The sequence below is a fragment of the Furipterus horrens genome, unplaced genomic scaffold, assembly GCF_987537825.1.
Source record: "Furipterus horrens unplaced genomic scaffold, mFurHor1.1.pri manual_scaffold_5, whole genome shotgun sequence".
NCBI lineage: Eukaryota > Metazoa > Chordata > Mammalia > Chiroptera > Furipteridae > Furipterus > Furipterus horrens.
This window is the reverse complement of record NW_028327175.1, coordinates 31504253-31523641: the sequence shown is the minus strand read 5'-3', so window position 1 is coordinate 31523641 and position 19389 is coordinate 31504253. Positions and strand designations below refer to the sequence as shown.

Genomic DNA, 19389 nt, shown 5'->3' with positions numbered 1-19389 from the left:
GACCCATACTTCTCTGTCTCCTCACTTGACAGGCTCCTGTGTTTGTTCGCCTCTGTGTCTTAGGTAGAGCTGTCACACCTGTTACGTTGTAAGGGGTGGAGCTTTAGGTATTAATCAGTGTAGGGTGACCCATTTCACTATGTCTTGGTGCTGTACATTGGGGAGGGGACTGAGAGGGACCAATGCTGCTTTCTCAGCACTCACTCCTTTTCCAGGCACTTCTCCCACTTCCTGTATGGGACTGGCACCCCTCTAGCTGTTGCCCTGGTCATCCTTCCAGAGTGGGTGGTACTGCAGACATTCTAGGACCATGGGGGTCCTTTAAACAAGCAGATTCTGCTGAGAGACTGGCAGTTTCTTCCTCCACCCCAGCTTCCACTGGTTTGCACAGTCAGATACAATGAGACTTTATTTTCCCTGGTGCTGGAACCATGAGCTGTGTGTTCTGGTCTGGTGCTGGGAGCACTCTGCAGGCATCCCTCTCTACCTTGTAATATATGTGACTGTATTTTCCACCAGCCTGCCACTGCCATGGCTGCTGCCACCACCACACCATGTCTTCTCCACCCCTCCTACCTGTCTGAATGAGTATTTCTTCTTTATATCTTTGTTTGTTTGACTTCCATCCAGCTCAGTTTTCAGGAACTTCTAGTTGTATCTATTTCTGAGATAGTTGTATTTCTTCTTAGTTGTGGAGGGAGATGCAGTGTGTCTATCTAGGCCTCCATCTTGGCCAAAAGTTCTCAATTTTTTAAATGTACTCTGACAACTTGGGAAACAGGGGATGCAAAGTTCAGGTGTGTAGTGAAAATCAGCATCATAAAAGTGTCCAGAGAAAGTGTTTTAACTGACAAGAAATATAGAAAAACTCATGGAAAAAATGTACATGCTTAGATAATAATTATTCTGATGACGCTAAGTATGGGTGTAATCTTCAAATCAGAATATGATTATCAGAATGATTATTAAGTTTCTGGCATTCAAAGCCATTTTTTGTTCTGTGCTATTAGGACACTTAAATGCACTCTGAAGTATGTTCATTTGTTTTTGTACCAGTCAGTAAAACCTCTCTGTCACAATTCAGTAATAAGCCTTTATTTTCAAGGACTTTACTAGGTTCTTTGGACCACATGGTTTTAAATAAATATGCAAAATTTTACATGCTCACGAATTTGTTCACTTGGAATAATAAATTTTCCAAAAATGACTTTCATTGTCAAATTCACTATAAAGGTTTATTTTACTTGAGATGACCAGTTGTGGATTGGACATGTCTACAGTGTATTAACTGTGACTTTTCATCAGCTTGATGAATCTGAGACTGTCTTCTTTGTTGTTTACTGGCTTCCTGATTTCCAAGGAATCAAAACACTGTTATATTCTCCACCAGTTTAGGTGGCTGTTTGGACATGATCCCAAGAATGAGTAAGGGTAAATGGCGAACTCTTAATAATGATGAATCTGATTTCCTTTATTAGCACTCCAGCATTTGGTACATGGGAAAAAATGTATAATAAGGCAGTCAATTGGCCTGAAGTTGTCAGCACAACTTTTCTCCATACTTGGTAGAGTCAAGAAGGACAGATATATGTTTGGAGTAAATTCATCAACCTAGTCAATAAAGTAATGTGTCATTTCCTATGAACAGACACAAACCTCATCACATTTGCTCATGTCTGCATCCTAGAGGCCTAGGACTTAGGGAAAATTTAGCTCATTATTTTAAGCTTAATGACAACATGGACTCATCTTCAATTTATTTTTTAAAAAATTAAGTCATGTACTACTGATCATTGAACATACCTCCCCTCTGACTATAGAAGTCTACATCAATATATAAGAAAAGTGACCATCACATAACTGTAAGTTTGAGGGCTGCATGGATCGCCTGCCATACCCTATTCCACCTCTGCCATTGAGGAAATTTGATTTGACAAGAGAGCTCATTAAGCTTTGCTTTGGGGTATAATGGCAATAGTATATTTCAGTTCACATTTTGTTCTGCTGTATAAATGTTCATCTTAAGAAAAGCAAACCAATGAATCACAGCAGATTGCAGTTTCTACAGAGCCCATGTGACATTAAGATTGGAAAACAGGTACTATCATGTGATAGAAAGAACAGTGGAAGGAAACAGAGCTGACATGCTGATCAGGTCTTTATCGCTTATGTCTGGGAAAGTCCTGACCTTGACAAGTGATGTAACTTTTTGTGGGGCCCCTTGAATTTTTATTTGGAAAAGGAAGAAATACAACTAAAAGTCTCTCAAGCTCTTTAATATTTTATGGTTCATGAAGGATTTTGAAATATTGTGGTGTTACCTTTGACCTTGACTTATTTTCTTTAATACAAGTTTTAAAATTTTTAATGAAGTTCAAATCATCCATATTTTCCTTTAGTGTGAGAATTTTTGTGCACTGCTGAAAAAACACTCTGCTTATCCAAAAATCATTCAGATAGTCTTCCCCATGATCTCCTATAATGTTTGTTGTTTTGCTTGTCACATGTAAGCCACTGATTTTAGTGCAAGACATGCAAGAGTCAAAACTTATATTTTCTTGGTGGATATTGTGATAGATTGTTTATCAAATGTCTGCCATGCTTTTCCTTCTTGCACTTATAACCATCTCATTTATTCTAGGCTTAGCTATATGACCTGATTTCGCCAATAGGGTAGAGCAACAGCCCTAAGCATGAGCCTAGCCAGACTTAAAAAGGATGAGATCACCACATGAAGTTTCATTTCTTTGTATGTGATGCTAATCAGAGCTGACTGTCTCATCCTGGCATTGATATGTGTGTTCCTGCATCTTCTCCATCTGTGGGATTCTTCCAGGCTCCCAGTCTGTGCACTGTGCATTTATTGTCTAGGCAGAAACCTCAGCCTCACTGCCAAGTGCTTTTCTGTGTGGCTTTGTTGACCAACATAATTACCCTTACATTGCTCTTTACTACTTCTTGCATTTCCATTTTCCATCTGAGAACATTTCCTTTGTGTCTGAACAAGTCCCATTAGGATCTTGTTTGTTTTATTGTGGGCTTCCTAGTGGCATATTTTATGTGTCTTTATTTTACTCTTCTTTGTAAAGGGTATTTTGGTTTTGAATAGAGTCCTTGTTCAGCAGTTATCTTTCTCCAGTAATTTGAAGCTCTCATTTCATTGTTTCCTGGCTCCTGTCATTTCTGTTAACAAGACAGCTGTCAGTCTTGTTGGTTTTTTGAAAGTTATGTATATGTCTCTTGATATTTCCCTGTGACTTTTTATTTTCTATAGAATTCCTATAATGCACTCATGTGTGTTTTTCTGCTTGGGATTTTAAGACTGCATAAATCTATGATTTGCTGTGCTCTATCAGTTTTTGAACACTCTTGGCCATTTTATTTATAAATACTGATTATGCCTCATCTTTTCTATCCTCTCTTTTTTGGATTCCAATTTTGTAAATATTAGAACTTTTCACAATACACCATAGGCATATTTTTGTATATATTAATTAGTTCTTTGGTGAAATCCATTATTCTCTATTTTCTTGAATCTATTAATTACACTAATTTCAAATTATATTTTTAATTACACCAGTATCTGAATTTCTCATGAGTCTGCCTCTATTACATATATATATATATATATATATATATATATATATATATATATATATATATATATACACACACATATTCTCTTGGATTCTGATTATTTGATCTTATCTCCTAATACACATAATAATTTTGAACAAATGAAGACATCGTTTATGAAAAATTTAAAGACAAAATATCTTTTACTTCTAAACAGATAGGGTGGTTAGTTTATCTTCATTGTCTTTGGGATTGAGTTGATGCCAATCTGGCATCCGGTCTTTCTAAAGTGGCCTTTTCAGGTTGCTCTTAGACCTATTGTGGTGTCAGAGAAAATCCTGGGATGTTCCCAGGGCCCTTCCTTACAGCAGACCCTCAGTTCCAGTGTTCACGTCCCAGTCCCATCAGACCGCTAAAAACTACTCAGCTTCTTAGTCCCTTGATTTTCACTTTCCACTCTGCCACTTGGCTTCTTGGCAGCTGCTTATGACTCATTAAATTCCTTTTATGAGCAGAAAAATAGCACTGGGTGTTTGATTCAGTTCTGTGCCTCCATTTGCTCTGGAAACTTTCATCCCTGTGTCTTTTTTTACTTTAACAGTTTTCTGATGGCCACAGAAACTCTAAGAGTTCCTCAAGTTGTGAATCTCTTTGTAATTTTTCAGTCTCTCATGTGGATGAGTCAGTGTAGCTGATTTTTCCTACTTTCCTGTCCATAGGTGGGGAATAATATTGCCAAACCTGATGTAAACTTTGGGAGATAATAGAAGACATCTAACTAGTATATAGAAAGCATTTGAGATCCATTAGAAAGAGGTGCTATGAAATATGAAATTTTCCAAATCACTCTTGCTTTGGACTGTTAATTATGTTTTTATTCATTTTTCTTTGCTTATAGATGTGCTCTTGCATCGTAATTGGAGTAAAAGTAAAAACCAAATCATTTATTGAGCACTTACAGTGAGCCAATCACTACTCTTAGCCCTTTCCTATCAGTTGACTTATCTCTACTTCTTACTTTGCTCTGAAAAACCTTCTGACCTCCTTGGATTAATGTCTTGTGCACGGTGTCTGGTACCATCCCTCACATTTTGTATACATGGATATTAATTTAAGTCGTGGATCAATGGGTTCCAAGGCAGAGAAATCTGGGACTGGTATCCTAGAGACTGGGACCAGAAAGATTCCAATAAAGGTGGACAATCACACAAAGAAAAGTTTGGAGATGCATAAGCAGATCTGTTGTTGATCAGTTTACTGTGATTGCAGAGGATTTTTTGTGTTTTTTCCTTTTCTCTTATTAAAATTTATAAGTAGGATTTAGTTGCTATTTGCAAATACGTGTCCCTCCTCCCTGCAAATGCAAAAATTATACCTAAGTACATCCCTGGTAGGGGAGGGGATACTATATTTTTGGAGGAAGGAATTATGAGTTGGTCTTTAGCCATCTGCTAGTAAAGTAGAGCAGAGTTATTTTCTTCCTTGACGTGGAAGTCTAACAAGAAATTAGCCTGAGTATAAAGCATCTCTAGTGGAAATTGTTGCAATGTTCAATGCAGAACCTCTGGAAGGTATAAGCTGTTGTGAGGGATCCCTAGCCTGGGAGTTGAAGGAAGAAAGAACAGGAGACAGGCAGGGAGAGAGAGAGAGAAAGAAATTTTAATCTTTGAAATTGACAGATTCTGCCTTTTACAATACCCATTTCCACCTTTTGATTATTCCCGGCAAGAAGTATATATAAAAGAGGTCTGTAATAGGAGCTTCTCACATTGAACATCTGGTTGCATTATTCACTCATCCCTGTGAAACATTTGAGTAATCTAAGGAAAAACAAATTGCCCTTCCTGGAAAAAGCAAAATGAACAGTTTTAGAAATGTGGCCCCTATATTTAAATATAATTAAGGTCATTGTTATATTGGATGTTTGGGGGGGAAATATCCTCTCCTTTATATGGTGTATATAGTAAACTGTATGTGAAGAAATGGCACAATCGAATATACATCTTTGACAGTATTTTGGTATCACAAGCAGCCATCTCCTCTTTGTTTTAGTACTGCCCAAGCAACATGCCTTGCTGATCAGCCAAAGCCTGTGAAAGAATACAAGTATCCTGAGAAATTGCCGGGACAGTTATATGATGCAAACACACAGTGCAAGTGGCAATTTGGAGAGAAAGCCAAACTCTGCATGCTGGATTTTAAAAAGGCAAGTGATTATTGGCCAATGCTCAGTGCACTATTATTCATAAAACCGTTTCATTCAGTGTAACTGACATTGATGTATTCTGCACTTATTGGGTACCTACCAAATGTCAAATCTTGTATGTTAGAGCTGGTCCCGTATAACAGGAAACACATGTTTTACTGGCAAAGAAAATGATGACTGATACTGTTGTGGGTATCAGTTTTCATTTAAGAACAACTTGGCCTGTTAGATCACTTCTTTCTGATTTATCATGTGGGAGCTCGGCAATCGCTTTCAGTTGGTGTAAGCTGGCAAATTAATACTCTACATTTTTTCAAATGGTAATAAAAAACAAGGTCTACCATTACCTTCCTCCTGTATAAACATAATTTCCTCTAAAGTAGCAGCTTATCAGAGGCTTCTGATTATTAAAGTCTCCAAATAAAGTATTTATAGACCAGTTTCTCATAGAAGATGTTATCTATTGCATCGACCCCAGGGATATCACTGATGTGTCCTCCTAATATAAATTCCTCTTATAACCCAGAGACATGTGTTCTTGCTGGACAGGGAAATTAAAATTTAGGAACTTGCTCTACTGAACCACAGGAGACCTACTCATAAATTAAATGAAAATATCTCTTTTTGAGGTTTCCTTTATTCTAGTTTATAATAGAATTAAGAGGAAGATAGACAAAAGTATATAGTCCTCCAAAAATCTCCAAACATTTCAGAGTGCACTGGGAATGTTCCCAATTTAAATCTCATGTGATCTTCTTTCTTCTAAACTCAAGCAGAGCTCCCACACAGATCAATTATAGCCATATGCCAGAACTGGGTTCTCAGCTCCTCAGCTGAGTCATCTCAGCCTGGACCAAGAATAATAAATAAGCTGGCATCAGCATATATTCCATGGGCACAATGTTACTTTTCTAAGAATGTTTGAATGTTACTCTTCTGTGTATTAAAAACAAATAAAAAAACAAAAAAAAAACAAGACATAAGACGAATGTTTCCTTTTAAACCAGAGACATGCTTCTGGTTTCCACATTACTTTGCTCTGTGACCATGGACTGTCATCTATGATACCCTAGTGCCAGTTGGAAAATACAGAAATAATAAGTTAATGTGCACTTTTTTTATTAACTGAGGAAATATTTGCATGCAACTAAATACGTTCATTTAAGGTGTACAACTGAAATTTTAACAACTGTATTCACCGATGTTACAAGCATCTCAGACAAGATATGTTTTATTTCCGTAAAGCCAGAAGGTTGTCTTTTGTCCCCATTTATTCATTCCTTTCTCTATCCCAGTGAACAATCATTGATCTGATTTTTATCACCTTAGTTACAAATCATTGCAATAGATTGTATACCCTATTATAACATCATCTCAGGACATTTTGGAGAGTCTAATACAGACAGTTTGAGAAAATAAACCTGGTGACACTCTATTCGTGATATTGAAACACAACAATAAATTATCAACACAGATATCTGAAAACTATTTTATTTGGGGTGTTAGGTTGCTATGTTAAAATTAACCAAGTCACACTACTTAAATTATAAGCTAGAATAGCAAGTGAGAGCATTAATTAAGATAGTATTTCTTAGCTGCAAAGATAAAAGCAAAAGTGGACTCTCTACTTGGGCTTCAACTTGTTTTCTTCTTGAATTAAATGTTGGCTATTATATACATTGTCTTTATCAAGTACCTATTCTGTTCCCTCAGCATTACTTGGAAGGCTGACTCTGTGGGCTAAAATACAAGTTGTCAGAATTACTTTGAAATTTGATCACCTTAGTGTCCTGGTTACTGTTGTTAAATTGCAGTCTCCTCGTGTCCTGCATGCCTTACATTCCAATTCCCTGGGATGTTTTTATTACTAATTCCAATTATCAATATATAAGTCATCAATAACAGAGAAAACCATGGCCATATAAGTGTGGGAGTTTATGTATGAGTATGTAAACATACATATACACCAAATGCATATCCATCTACTTAAGAGAAGGATACATTTGCATTTGCACTTTATATTACTTTTGAAACTAAATACTTTGTGGTATCTAAAAGAGGTTCATCCCTTTCTAAAGTATCATTCATCCATCTATCACTTTGCTCAGCAAATTTAAGTGGTTCTTATGTGACAGGTGTTGGTCTAGACACTGCATAATTTGTTTTTTATTTATTCTTTTATATTCTCCCATCAAAAAACTTACTAGTCTTTACATTTCAACCTAGCAAAATAGAACCATTTTCATAAAATGTAAAATGTCCTAAGGTGATTCAGTCTGCACAGAGATTTTTTACAAATTTCTAATTGTCATACAATATCTAATTCTGAGATTCAATGTATTCAGAGATTCTGGCCACAAAAATAGACTTTAACTTATAAAAGCAAAATACATCACGCTTCTTTGTATTGAGGAAGAATTTTACATGATAGACAATGTAAAAACATTAATTGTATTTAAAGTTATCAATTTAAGCAACATTATTAATTATATTGTGAAAAATTTTTACATATGGAGTTTTTAATATTTTCTTTGAAAGTTATGCCCTTTCTTCCTGACAAAGCCCTAGAGCTCAAGAGTTGGCTCAGACTTCACATCTCCTCTGACTCTTCCCCTGAGTCCTCTAGACAAAGCCTTTTCTACTTTGGACAAGTTCACCTTCTATGCAGTTCTCCCCTCTGTAGGGCATCTCTTCTTGTATGCACCATATGGTGATGCACAGCAAATTTACCCCTCCCTGTAAGACCAAGCTTGAAAGAGTAGGTCTGAGTCATATTCCTTATAGAACCTCCTGCCTACCTGGCACATTGCAGGCCTTCATCAAAGGTTTGGAATGGATAGATCAGTGGATGGGTGGATGGATCAACAGACAAGCGAGCAGGTGTCATAATCATCTTTAATTTGAAAACTGGAGAGTCAGACTTGGAGAAGTTAGTGAAAGATAGGGTCAATAATAAATTTTAATAAGTTTCATTGTTTTGTTAATTTTAATTTTTTGCAGTTGTCTGCAATGTCTAGATTAAGCACATTTTATTTATTAATTTAGAAAATATAATTTTGCTAAATTTGTAATAAAACAAAAAAGTTTCAAGATGGAATTAAGCTGAACCAAGTCTAGAGCATGAGTCTTCAGGGTTCTCTCTTTCTATGCACCTGCTACTAAGTAGATGCCAGATTTGATTTGACTCAGTTATTTTCTCTTAAATTTTTCAATGGTAAGTTATAATGGACCATTTATAATACTGATGACCTTTTTTTCCCTTTTAGGATATCTGTAAAGCCCTATGGTGCCATCGGGTTGGAAGGAAATGTGAAACAAAATTTATGCCAGCAGCAGAAGGCACCATATGTGGGCATGACATGGTAAGATAGTCATCTTAGGTACATGCATCATATTTAGATGTCAGTCTTTCAACATTCTCATCTCTCCTTCTCTTGCATTGTTATTTTTAAGCCTTTCTTTTTCACATATATGTGCAGACCTATACTCATGTCAAAAGATTGTGTTTATATTGATATTATGAAGAGAACTCCTTTTATCACTTTTTTCAATGGTATAATTGATGAGCTATCTGGAATTAAGAGACATAAATGTTCAGGCAAAGGTGACAGCTGAATCTGTTTAGTAAGAGGAAACATTGAACCCTTAACAACCACTGAACCATGTAGAGGACCAGCACTAAGCAGTAATGTTAAAGTCACAGAGTATACATGGACTTGGAGATCTCTTCCCAGCTACATGCCCCTCACTGAGCTGAGAGGGGATGGGGCTGTGACTTCATTTTGTCACCTGGGGTGAGGGAAGGCAGTGATGAAAGAGATTTTTTTGTTTTTGTTTTGGCTTGTAGGAAAAAAACCAAAGAATTTAATGCCTAAGATTTTAGTCCTTAGACTTACATTTTTTAAATTAAATTTTTCTTTCTTAAATAATATTAACTTGAAACTTTTGAAATTGCCACACCTATGTGCCAACAATGATCAAAACATCAACAATTTGATATATATTTTAACCTAGTACATTCATTAATAATTAAAGTATTATTAATTTCCTCTTATAAAAGCAGCATTTTTTTTTCTCAGAACAGATCAGATAGCCCTAAAATGCCCCACCCCCTACCCCCAGCCCACATGCCAGGCTCTGCCAGAGACAAGGGACAGATAGCCCTAGGTCTATATTTAAGCACCGCGAGGTCCATGCCAAGCCATAGGTAGAAAAACCAACACTACTGAACACAATGCAAGATCTTGTGTAACCTTTACGTGGGGTGGACGTGAAGAAACCATGGAGATGTTAGCATGAATCAGCATTGATGGGCACTTCTCTTCAGAAAGGGGGGCTGATAGTATCTCCAGAGACAGACGAGCTCTGTGTGGATTATCTCCTCAGAAAGCTGCGTGACCTCTGACGTGCATCAGTTATGACCTCCCGGCTCCGAGTCCAGGTGCTTTAGAGCAAAGTCAGCACCCACCCGACAGAAATGACAAGGTGTTGAGTCATGTGGAACCTCCAGCTGGATTTCTCCACCTGAGATTCAGTCTGTGCTGAAAATGAGATGTGAAAAGCACATTGTTTTCAGGAGAGGCCAGCTTCCCCTCACTTGAGAGCTGAGCATCCATATAGTGCTACTTAATTAAATGTGTTAAGTTCCAGCAGCTCAGGCAGGTTTTTTTCTATGTATCTTCCCTTGACATGAGTTTGTGGAACAATGCTAGGTTTGGAAAGACAAAAGAAACATCATGAACTGTATCTGTATGATGTGCTACTAGAGGTTAGGGATGTTAATGTCTGCATATGGTACCAGATTCCCCATCACTGAGCATGATAAGAGTGATGAACCACATATTTATACATGAGTCATATCTACTCTTTTTTTTTTTTTTTTTTATTTTAGTGGTGCCGTGGAGGGCAGTGTGTGAAATATGGTGATGAAGGCCCCAAGCCTACCCATGGTCATTGGTCAGACTGGTCTCCCTGGTCACCATGCTCCAGGACCTGCGGAGGAGGGGTGTCCCACAGAGACCGCCTCTGCACTAATCCCAAGTAAGCAAGTCTTGACTTTCCAGCCCACAAGTGAGCATCTCTCTTCTATTAGCCTTCCCAAAAGTGCCTATCTCTGAGGAGAGCTGTACTCATTCTGCACTTCACATATTATTGTAAGAAACACTAAGTAGAAAAGCCTTTTTCTTCAAACATTTCTGAAACAAGGGAATTTCTCTGATATTAGATGCTTCTCACTACCTGACCATAGTGAAAAATAACAAATCTGAAAGTGATGTTCCAGAATTGATTTTAACCATATTTAGTTAAGATACCAAAGACCTTCCTAAAACAAAGAAATCATAAGAAAAGTATAAAGAACACCTATGAATAAGAATCAATAAGAATAATTATTTTATGTAAAAAATTAAAATTCTAGTTTTTTTTTAATCAAATACATTTACCTTTCCAACATGTTCTTTAATTGTCGCCTGATGTTATATGACAAGAATGTTAAATGGAGTCACCATTGTAGTATATTGATTGGATTTCTAAATCCTCTTTTCACACTTATTTGTTTAAGGCATGAGTCATATTGTCATTATTTCTAATGTGTTTGACCCAATAGGTTTCCTTTGTGGACAGGATACTCTCATCCTGATGGTCCATGTGAATTCTGGGGGGTGGGGCGTGGGGGTGAGAATTGTGAGCAATGAGCATTTGCTGTCACTGCCAACCAGTGAGAGGTGACTGGTGCTTCTGACCCCGTATGATGTCCTGGCCTCGTCACGGAAAGCTGGTAGTGGGAAAAAGTGCTGTGGTCAGTTTCATTCTCAGTTCTGCTTTCTGTCGATTGTATAATTCCAGGACAGCCTCTGCCCTCCATTGTTGTCCCTCCTTTATAGAATTTGGAGGGACAGTGATGGAGCTTACCCTGCCTCCTTCAGAGGGAGCCTGGGAGGAAACCATAAGCAAATATTTACATACAAACCTGCTTTCCACCGTCTAACCTCTTCTGCCAATGTTGTAAACAGTATGCTCAATAGAAAAGGAAACACTGCCCATGTCGTTAGTATGTAAGAAAATGCCAGTGACTACTTAGAATGCACCTTTTTTATTTGGCCCCTGTATGTAATTTAACATTATCCAATAAATCCCATTTGAAGGAAGAGGTAAGTATCTATTAAAATGTAAGGCTTCTAATAGCAGAATATGTGTTCCAGACCATCACATGGCGGGAAGTTTTGTGAGGGCTCCACTCGCACTCTGAAGCTTTGCGACAGTCAGAAGTGTCCCCACGATAGTGTTGACTTCCGCGCCATGCAGTGTGCGGAATACAACAGCAAACGGTTCCGAGGGTGGCACTACAAGTGGAAGCCTTACACGCAAGTGGAAGGTAACTCCCAAAACCCACTCTCTAGTGATAGCCTCCCACTTTGTTATCTTTCCTCTCCAAAGAACTACATAATTGATTGATGGTGTGGTGTTCAGATAGGCCAGATACTGATACTGCTGTATAAGGTCAGTGTCACAGATTCTGTGCTGGGAGTAGTTTGATACATGGCCACTGGCATTTTAATCTAAGTTTAACCAGCTGTGTGATCAGAAATTAACAAGCCAGATAGAGAATAAGTGCCTAATACCAGGAAATCTTCAGAGAAGTAATAAAAATTAAAAATTATGTTTTTATTGATGATGCAGCCATGTTTATTTTAAATTACAAAGCCCAGTAGTTGATGGTGAGATTGCTATAAGTGTGTCACTCATTAAACATTCATAATTTCCAAAGAATAAAAGAAAAAAATTAGTACCTTTTGGAAACTCAGGTAATTTTCAAGTGTACAATATTCAGAAAGACTTAATCTATAACTATAAACCCAGATGTTTATCTGTACCATATGTAAGATTTTACTCTACAGTTGGAGAGAAATATGCACTATTTTATGATTATAACAACTTCACTTAATAGCTGAAGTGGCATAATTTAAGAATATATTCAAAAAAATCTAATTATCTTATTTGAAACTGGAAATATTGTCCAAGCAGCACTCAAGAAATGCATAAGTTAGATTTTCTTTTGTGACATGGACGTTCTCCATCCCATTATATGTAATATTTTCATGATGAGAGGTTTATTAAATTAGTAAGATATGGAAGAAAAACTGTTAGCAATTTCACAAAAAAATATTGTTGGTGGTGCTTTCACTCTTAAACTCAGTGAAAAATTAAGCCAATGATAAACAAGTAGGCAGGAGAACAAGGTGGAAAGAACTTTGAAATGGGGTCAAAATATATGTGTGCTATTCTTGATTTTGTTAGTCTTCAGTAAATAAATTTATTAATCATGGAAGCACATACTAAATTTGATTCTTAAAATTATTCAGTTGGGTCTCATCTCACACAATAAAGAAAATATTTTTAGATAAGTCTCCAGCCTAGAAAAGTTCTTAAGGCAGACTAATTTTTCATCATAAACTGTTCCCTTCTTATCAAGAAGAAAACAAAGAGAAATGGTTTTTACAAAAGTTTATATTTAACTATATAAATTATAAACACTTGAAATGGCTTATTGAGAGAAGTGAACTTCATCTACCAGTCTTAAGTATGTGATGATACTCATATTCTCCATGTATCAGTATTTTTTGACAACCCATTATATTTATAGAAAACACTGTTTTCTGGAGATTTTTATCAAAAACCTATTTCATTTATCAATTAAAAATTTTTATGTATTTCTTCCATTGCATTAACTATTAAAAAATTAAGTAATTACTTTAATTCTTGTATTACATTTTATTTGTGAGAATTATGCATATTGTTTCAAAATGGCAATGACTTTTTTCATTTCTACAAGAGAATAGTTAATTATACTAGTAGAATAGTGAATAATAATGTTGTAGTTCAAGTCAACAAATGTTTATTGAATGCCTACTATGTGCCAACCACTGTGTAAAGAACTAAGGACAGCGCAGAGTAAAAATTAATAATGAACATTTAAATAATAATTAATTAAAGGGAAAAAAACAAACCTAATAAAGCTACCATATAAAAATGTCTTTGCAATGTATTATTGTGTGGGAGTTATTTTATGGGCAAAAAAACTATCTAAAATTTAGAACAAAAATGATCAGAGCTTAAGTATTTTTCTTATTTGTGTTTGTGTGTGTATTTCTTTTTAAGATCAGGACTTATGCAAACTCTACTGTATCGCAGAAGGATTTGATTTCTTCTTTTCTTTGTCAAATAAAGTCAAAGATGGGACTCCATGCTCGGAGGATAGCCGTAATATTTGTATAGATGGGATATGTGAGGTAATAATGATCATTCATTCATTCAACAAACATCTCCAGACAGTCTGCTTTGTGCTAGGATCCTGTGAGAAGCTAGAGAGAACATAAAAAGCAAGCCTTTTTCCTCCAAATCACAGACGCGTGGGAGAGAAGCCAGATTGCACATAATGAGACATGCAGTGGCTTGTTGCAATGAAGGTGTGTACAGAGCACAGGGAAAAGGGAAGAGCTGATACTCTCTTAGATGTGGATCTGGGAAATTTGCGAGGCTCCTTGGAGAAGAGAACTTCCAAGCAAAATCAGAAAGGGGGAGTTGGAAAGGGAATGTTGGGTAGTCAGGCAGAGGAACATGGGGGTATAAGAAAGCATGGGTTGGTAAGACCCAACTCAGCCATCAGAGTAGCCAGAAAGCAGGCAGGGGTTGGGATGCTGGGGGAGGTGAGAGGAGTTGAACAGGCTCTCATGAGAACAGTGGCTGCCAGAATGAGGAGTTGGGTTTTGATCTTTGTGTCCATGTAGGTCAGGCACTGGGATTGGGAACGAGTGGAGTCATGGGATCAGATGAAGTGGCTGGACAGTAGTGTGGAGAGTAATGAAGGTAGGGACAACTCAGAGCCAAGAGGCCACTTTACAGCTATTGCAGGGGTCTCCAGAAGACCTGGCAGTCTCAACATTCATTGGAGAGGGACTTAGGAGACAGGTTGGGAGAGACTGAGCAACTAAGTGAACATTACCCTTGGAGCTTGTTGCCATGTGCAGAAGTAAGTTATGGGAAGAATTTCATTATAAACAAAGTGAAGATGTGACCAGATCAAATACATTGCATGAAGAATTTACTCAATATTCCTATTCACTCGAGTCCAATGACCTCAGTCCTAGTTCTAGTTTTCTCTAAGTTGTATGACAGTGGTAAAGTGGAAGCACCCACTAAAAAATTGGTGAAATCCTCTTTAATGCATAAAGATGAGGCTAGATAATTCTATTAAGATCATTTTCAGCTTTAAAATGCTCAAGTCTCTACCTCTTTTGTTTAATTACTAGTTCATTTGTTAAATATGTCATTACTTTCAGGTACTCTATGATACAGTGTTGCAATCCCTTATTTGTAATTCTGAAATCTAAAAGCTATGAAGTAGAAAGTTTGTTTGACTAGAAAATATAAGATGACCTGAATTTGTTTGGTGGCAAAAACCCACCCTGAATTGATGTGAGACTATTCATCAGTTTTCTTTTTTCCACTTTAGTATGAGGATGCCTGCGTTTTGTTACAGAAATAGCATTGCTTTCCTAGGTCCATCTGGGACTTTCACATTATATGCATAATATGTCATTTACTTTCCTAAGATCCAAAAATCTCTGAAATGCCTCCATCCTTAAGGGATTATATGCAAAGAATTGTGGGTTAGTTATTCCATTTCTGAACAGATTTTTCTTAGACTATATACTTTTTGTTAGGATTTGTAAAACTAGTAAACATTGTAAAAATTATCAAGAGTTCCTAAGATTGTAAGAGGGTGAACAAATATGACCTTGACATAATTTACTGCTGTGGATTACTTCCACATGGCATGTGCTACTTTGCCAGTGAATAAGGGGTTCAAAAGCACCATAACATCTTCTGGTGGACCCTTGTGAGGACACATTGCTTGTCATTTGTACTAAGTACTTTATGTCAATCTGAAATTGACTCATATCCCTGGTGTGACAGCCTGATAGATGTAATTTAGGACTCAGGAAACAGCTGTGTAGCAGTACTGAAGAATTCAGGTTATGTTTAATATTCTTACTTTGGACCTGAAGAGTAAAATCGCAGTCTTTCTGTGCACATATTGGGTATCCAATAAATATTTGTTAATTTCCCTGTGTTGGTGAAATTGCAGCCCTAGCAGGGAGGAGGTTTCCTGCTTGAGGTTTGTGACCTTGCTCGTGTTATCTTTTCTTTCATGAATAACATGTGACCTCATGAATGTCCCAGAGAGTTGGATGTGACAACATCCTTGGGTCCAATGCCGTTGAAGACTCTTGTGGTGTGTGCCAGGGGAATAACTCAGACTGCACAACACACAAGGGCCTCTATGCCAAGTACCACCGCACCAACCGTGAGTATGCCACAGCTGCCTGCAGAGGTTGCGAGACAGGATTGGAATGGGAACTTCTTTGTGGGAAGAACTTGATGTGCAATGACTATAGCAGGACTTAAGACTCCCAACGGGTCTCACAACTGTCTCCTTTCCTGCTTGCTCTCAAGCCTTTGTTTTGATTGAAAGTGGTTGCTAGATTATTTGAATTAAAGTGACCTTTAGGAATAGTGGAAATTATGATAGCTCTGCATCCATATTTTTAAAATGTCATTTATAGGACTAATATAACCAATTAACAAAACAGACCTTCTCCCATTTCTAAATGTAGATTCTCATTGTTGCTATGGATAACCCAAGGTTCTGAGAGGTTTGGCCTAGGTGTATTAAATGAAATACCCCACCCCCACCCCTTCCTGTTTGCTTCAATCTAGAGTATTATCAGATGGTTACCATTCCTTCTGGAGCCCGGAGTATTCGCATCTATGAAATGAACGTATCTACCTCCTACATTGCTGTTCGCAATGCCCACAAAACGTACTACCTGAATGGACACTGGACCGTGGACTGGCCTGGCCACTACAAGTTTTCAGGCACTGAGTTTGACTACCGACGGTCATATAGAGAGCCGGAGAGCTTGACCTCTGCAGGGCCAACCAACGAAACACTGATCATTGAGGTAGACTCCAGCCTCATGGCTTTGGGACTTTGATTTGAGGGTCTTCTGGAATTTCTGTAGGTCCAAGGCTGTTGGTATGATTTTAAGTGTACAGAAGCATGTTTACAATCAAATAATGTATTAGAAATAAGACTAATCAATGCATAGGCTGAATAGATCAGTGAACTTGTTTTTAATCATATTTTACTTCTTGGTGCATTATTAAATTTGTATTTATGCACATCCTTCAGTTCTCATGTTGAGGTCTTTATCCATCAATTTTTACAAATCTCTGCTTCTCTCCTGGAAGCTCTATGGCTGTGAGAAGCAGTCATACTTGGGGGCTTTGTTTGAGCCTGTGTTTCTGGTGAGATAAGTGTTCCACCAAGTCCTGGTGGGAGATGAGAACCCAGCACTACAGCCCCAGCGGTGCCATCACATGGGCCCCAATGTGCAGTGAGGGCAGTGCACAACCACCTCCTGACCTCCTGTTTTTTATCCATAACTACAGAGGCTCACATGATACAGTCAGGCTTCTTCAGACAACATAATTTGTCCCCATGGGACTGAGGCAGGCAGTCCATGCAGTAACTTCCAAATTTTCACTAAAGAAAGGTACTTGGTTCAAAAGTTGCCCATCAGCCCACAACTAGATGTTCAGATATGAGCCACCCAGATGTCCCCATCTGCTGTCTGCACCTGGCAGCCCCCTTCCATCTGGGACAGCTGCTGCATCTCCAGATGTCCCACTCTCATCTCCCTTCCCGAGCCCAAGCTGCTTCCTTCACCCTGTTATAAAGTGATTCACCCTGCATTCTTATCTTAATTATTTCTCCCCCACTGTCTCAGGCTGTTAGCTTTAATAGTCATAGAGAAAGAGAGGTGGGGCTTGAAAATGTGTTCAGCTTATCAGGAATTATTCCTGTGGAAGAAGAGTCACAGAGGATCAGGGTGTCAGAAGGGGAGCCTCTCAATGGCCTTGCAGAGCAGTCGCCTCTCCAGGGCACCATCAACCTGCCCTCCAGCAACTGGGACTTGAGCTGCATTGTCAGGGAGGGGACTCTGGTGCCAGGGAAGGGACAGTGTCATTATCCACTGGACATCACATCAAGACAAGTAAAGGCTCCAAGGCTCAGAGATGGGGATGTCTAACAATAACAACAGGTTAATCATGATGTTTCTTTAAAAAAAGAAAACAAAAAAAACTTTCTGGTCTGTGTGTTTAGGTTTCAAACTAGAAGGTGAAGAGTTCAAATGCAATTTTGTGTGCTAAACCATGGCTCACAGCCATGCCAGGCCTGAGAGATCATCTTGACTAGTAAGATAAGTTTCTTCTGGAGCTCCAGGGTACATGCCAACAGTCATGTGGAAAGTACTCTGACTTATCTTTGACAGTGGGGTAGATGACACTCACTTCAGTGTCCTGGGTTGTTAACTAGGAAGTGTGATGGTGGTTTTTAGGTGTCACTTTCTGATTCGCTCACATTGAGAGAATTTGCAGAGGATCCAAAGAAACACCGAGAGAAAGCAAGAAATAACCAAATACGCTCGTTAGGTTAGAAGGCATCTGAAGCCTTGTATAGAGAAGACACTCAGTGTAAGGCAAACAAGTCAGATATTATCTATACAGTCCCTAGGTGCACTGGAGTCTAGTTTGGCGTTTATTCCTGTTCAGGAAGTTAATGTAGATTTTGGAGAATGCATAGTATTTATTTTACCATTGTAACCAATTTTTTGTTGACATTGTTATTGTTTTAAGTAGTTTAAAACAAATCATCATATACTTATTGTTTCCACTTTAGCTATATTTTCCCCCTTTCTTATTTTGTAGCTCCTGCTTCAGGGAAGGAACCCGGGCTTTGCCTGGGAATACTCAGTGCCTTGGCTGTGGGGCGAGAAGAAGTCCAGTGCCCAGCCCAACTACACGTGGGCCATCGTCCGCTCTGAGTGCTCTGTCTCATGTGGAGGGGGTAGGTCACTTCTCTTGTCTCTCCTGGGGGTGGGCACAGAGGTGTCCAGAGTGTAGCTTTGCTGTGACATGTACTACACTGGTTCTCATTACATCCTAATGAGTAACCTAGGGTGTGTGCCTGAAGGTAGCAGCAACAGGGCGTCAGAGTGTCACTTAAAAGCCACCACTGCCTTCTGCAGTTCGTCTGTGTTCATGTGTAGTTTTGAGGAAGGCCTTTGGTGAATTGGTTTATGACTTTTATCTAACTTAAAAGTTTTTATGCATAGTTTTGTTATGAGATTATTCAAATGAAAGTCACTCAGTTTATTATATACATATATCATAGTGGTTATGAGAAACAGAAGCATGTATGAAAAAAATATACTGACATAGAGTGAGTTTTTAAGTCAAATGGTCTTCAGAAAATTCAGTGGGAAGAAATTTGCCATAAAGTTGTATTCTGAAACTCATGGGGAAACCATAAGAATTTTATTAAAACTACAGTGGAAGTGACAAGAAATAACATGTCAAAAGAATTTCACATGACAAAGAATTTTCACCTTAATACTCTAAGAATTTTAAACCATGTTTAGATTGCTGAAGCTAGTTTACTAGAAGAAAGTTTTCTAGCTAGAGTCAGTAGGTACTATCTG

At 38.0% G+C, this 19389-nt stretch overlaps 1 protein-coding gene across 1 annotated transcript in view; it reads left to right on the top strand.

Moving 5' to 3' along the window:
- The window catches only part of ADAMTS16 (ADAM metallopeptidase with thrombospondin type 1 motif 16), a 131310-nt gene that overhangs the window by 64971 nt on the left and 46950 nt on the right, over positions 1-19389 (top strand). The window contains exons 10-17 of the mRNA XM_090278921.1: positions 5629-5782; positions 9049-9144; positions 10674-10822; positions 11983-12155; positions 13940-14070; positions 16025-16148; positions 16562-16806; positions 18617-18755. Coding sequence (XP_090135047.1) covers positions 5629-5782; positions 9049-9144; positions 10674-10822; positions 11983-12155; positions 13940-14070; positions 16025-16148; positions 16562-16806; positions 18617-18755 — 1211 coding nt within the window. The remainder of the gene's footprint in view (positions 1-5628; positions 5783-9048; positions 9145-10673; positions 10823-11982; positions 12156-13939; positions 14071-16024; positions 16149-16561; positions 16807-18616; positions 18756-19389) is intronic.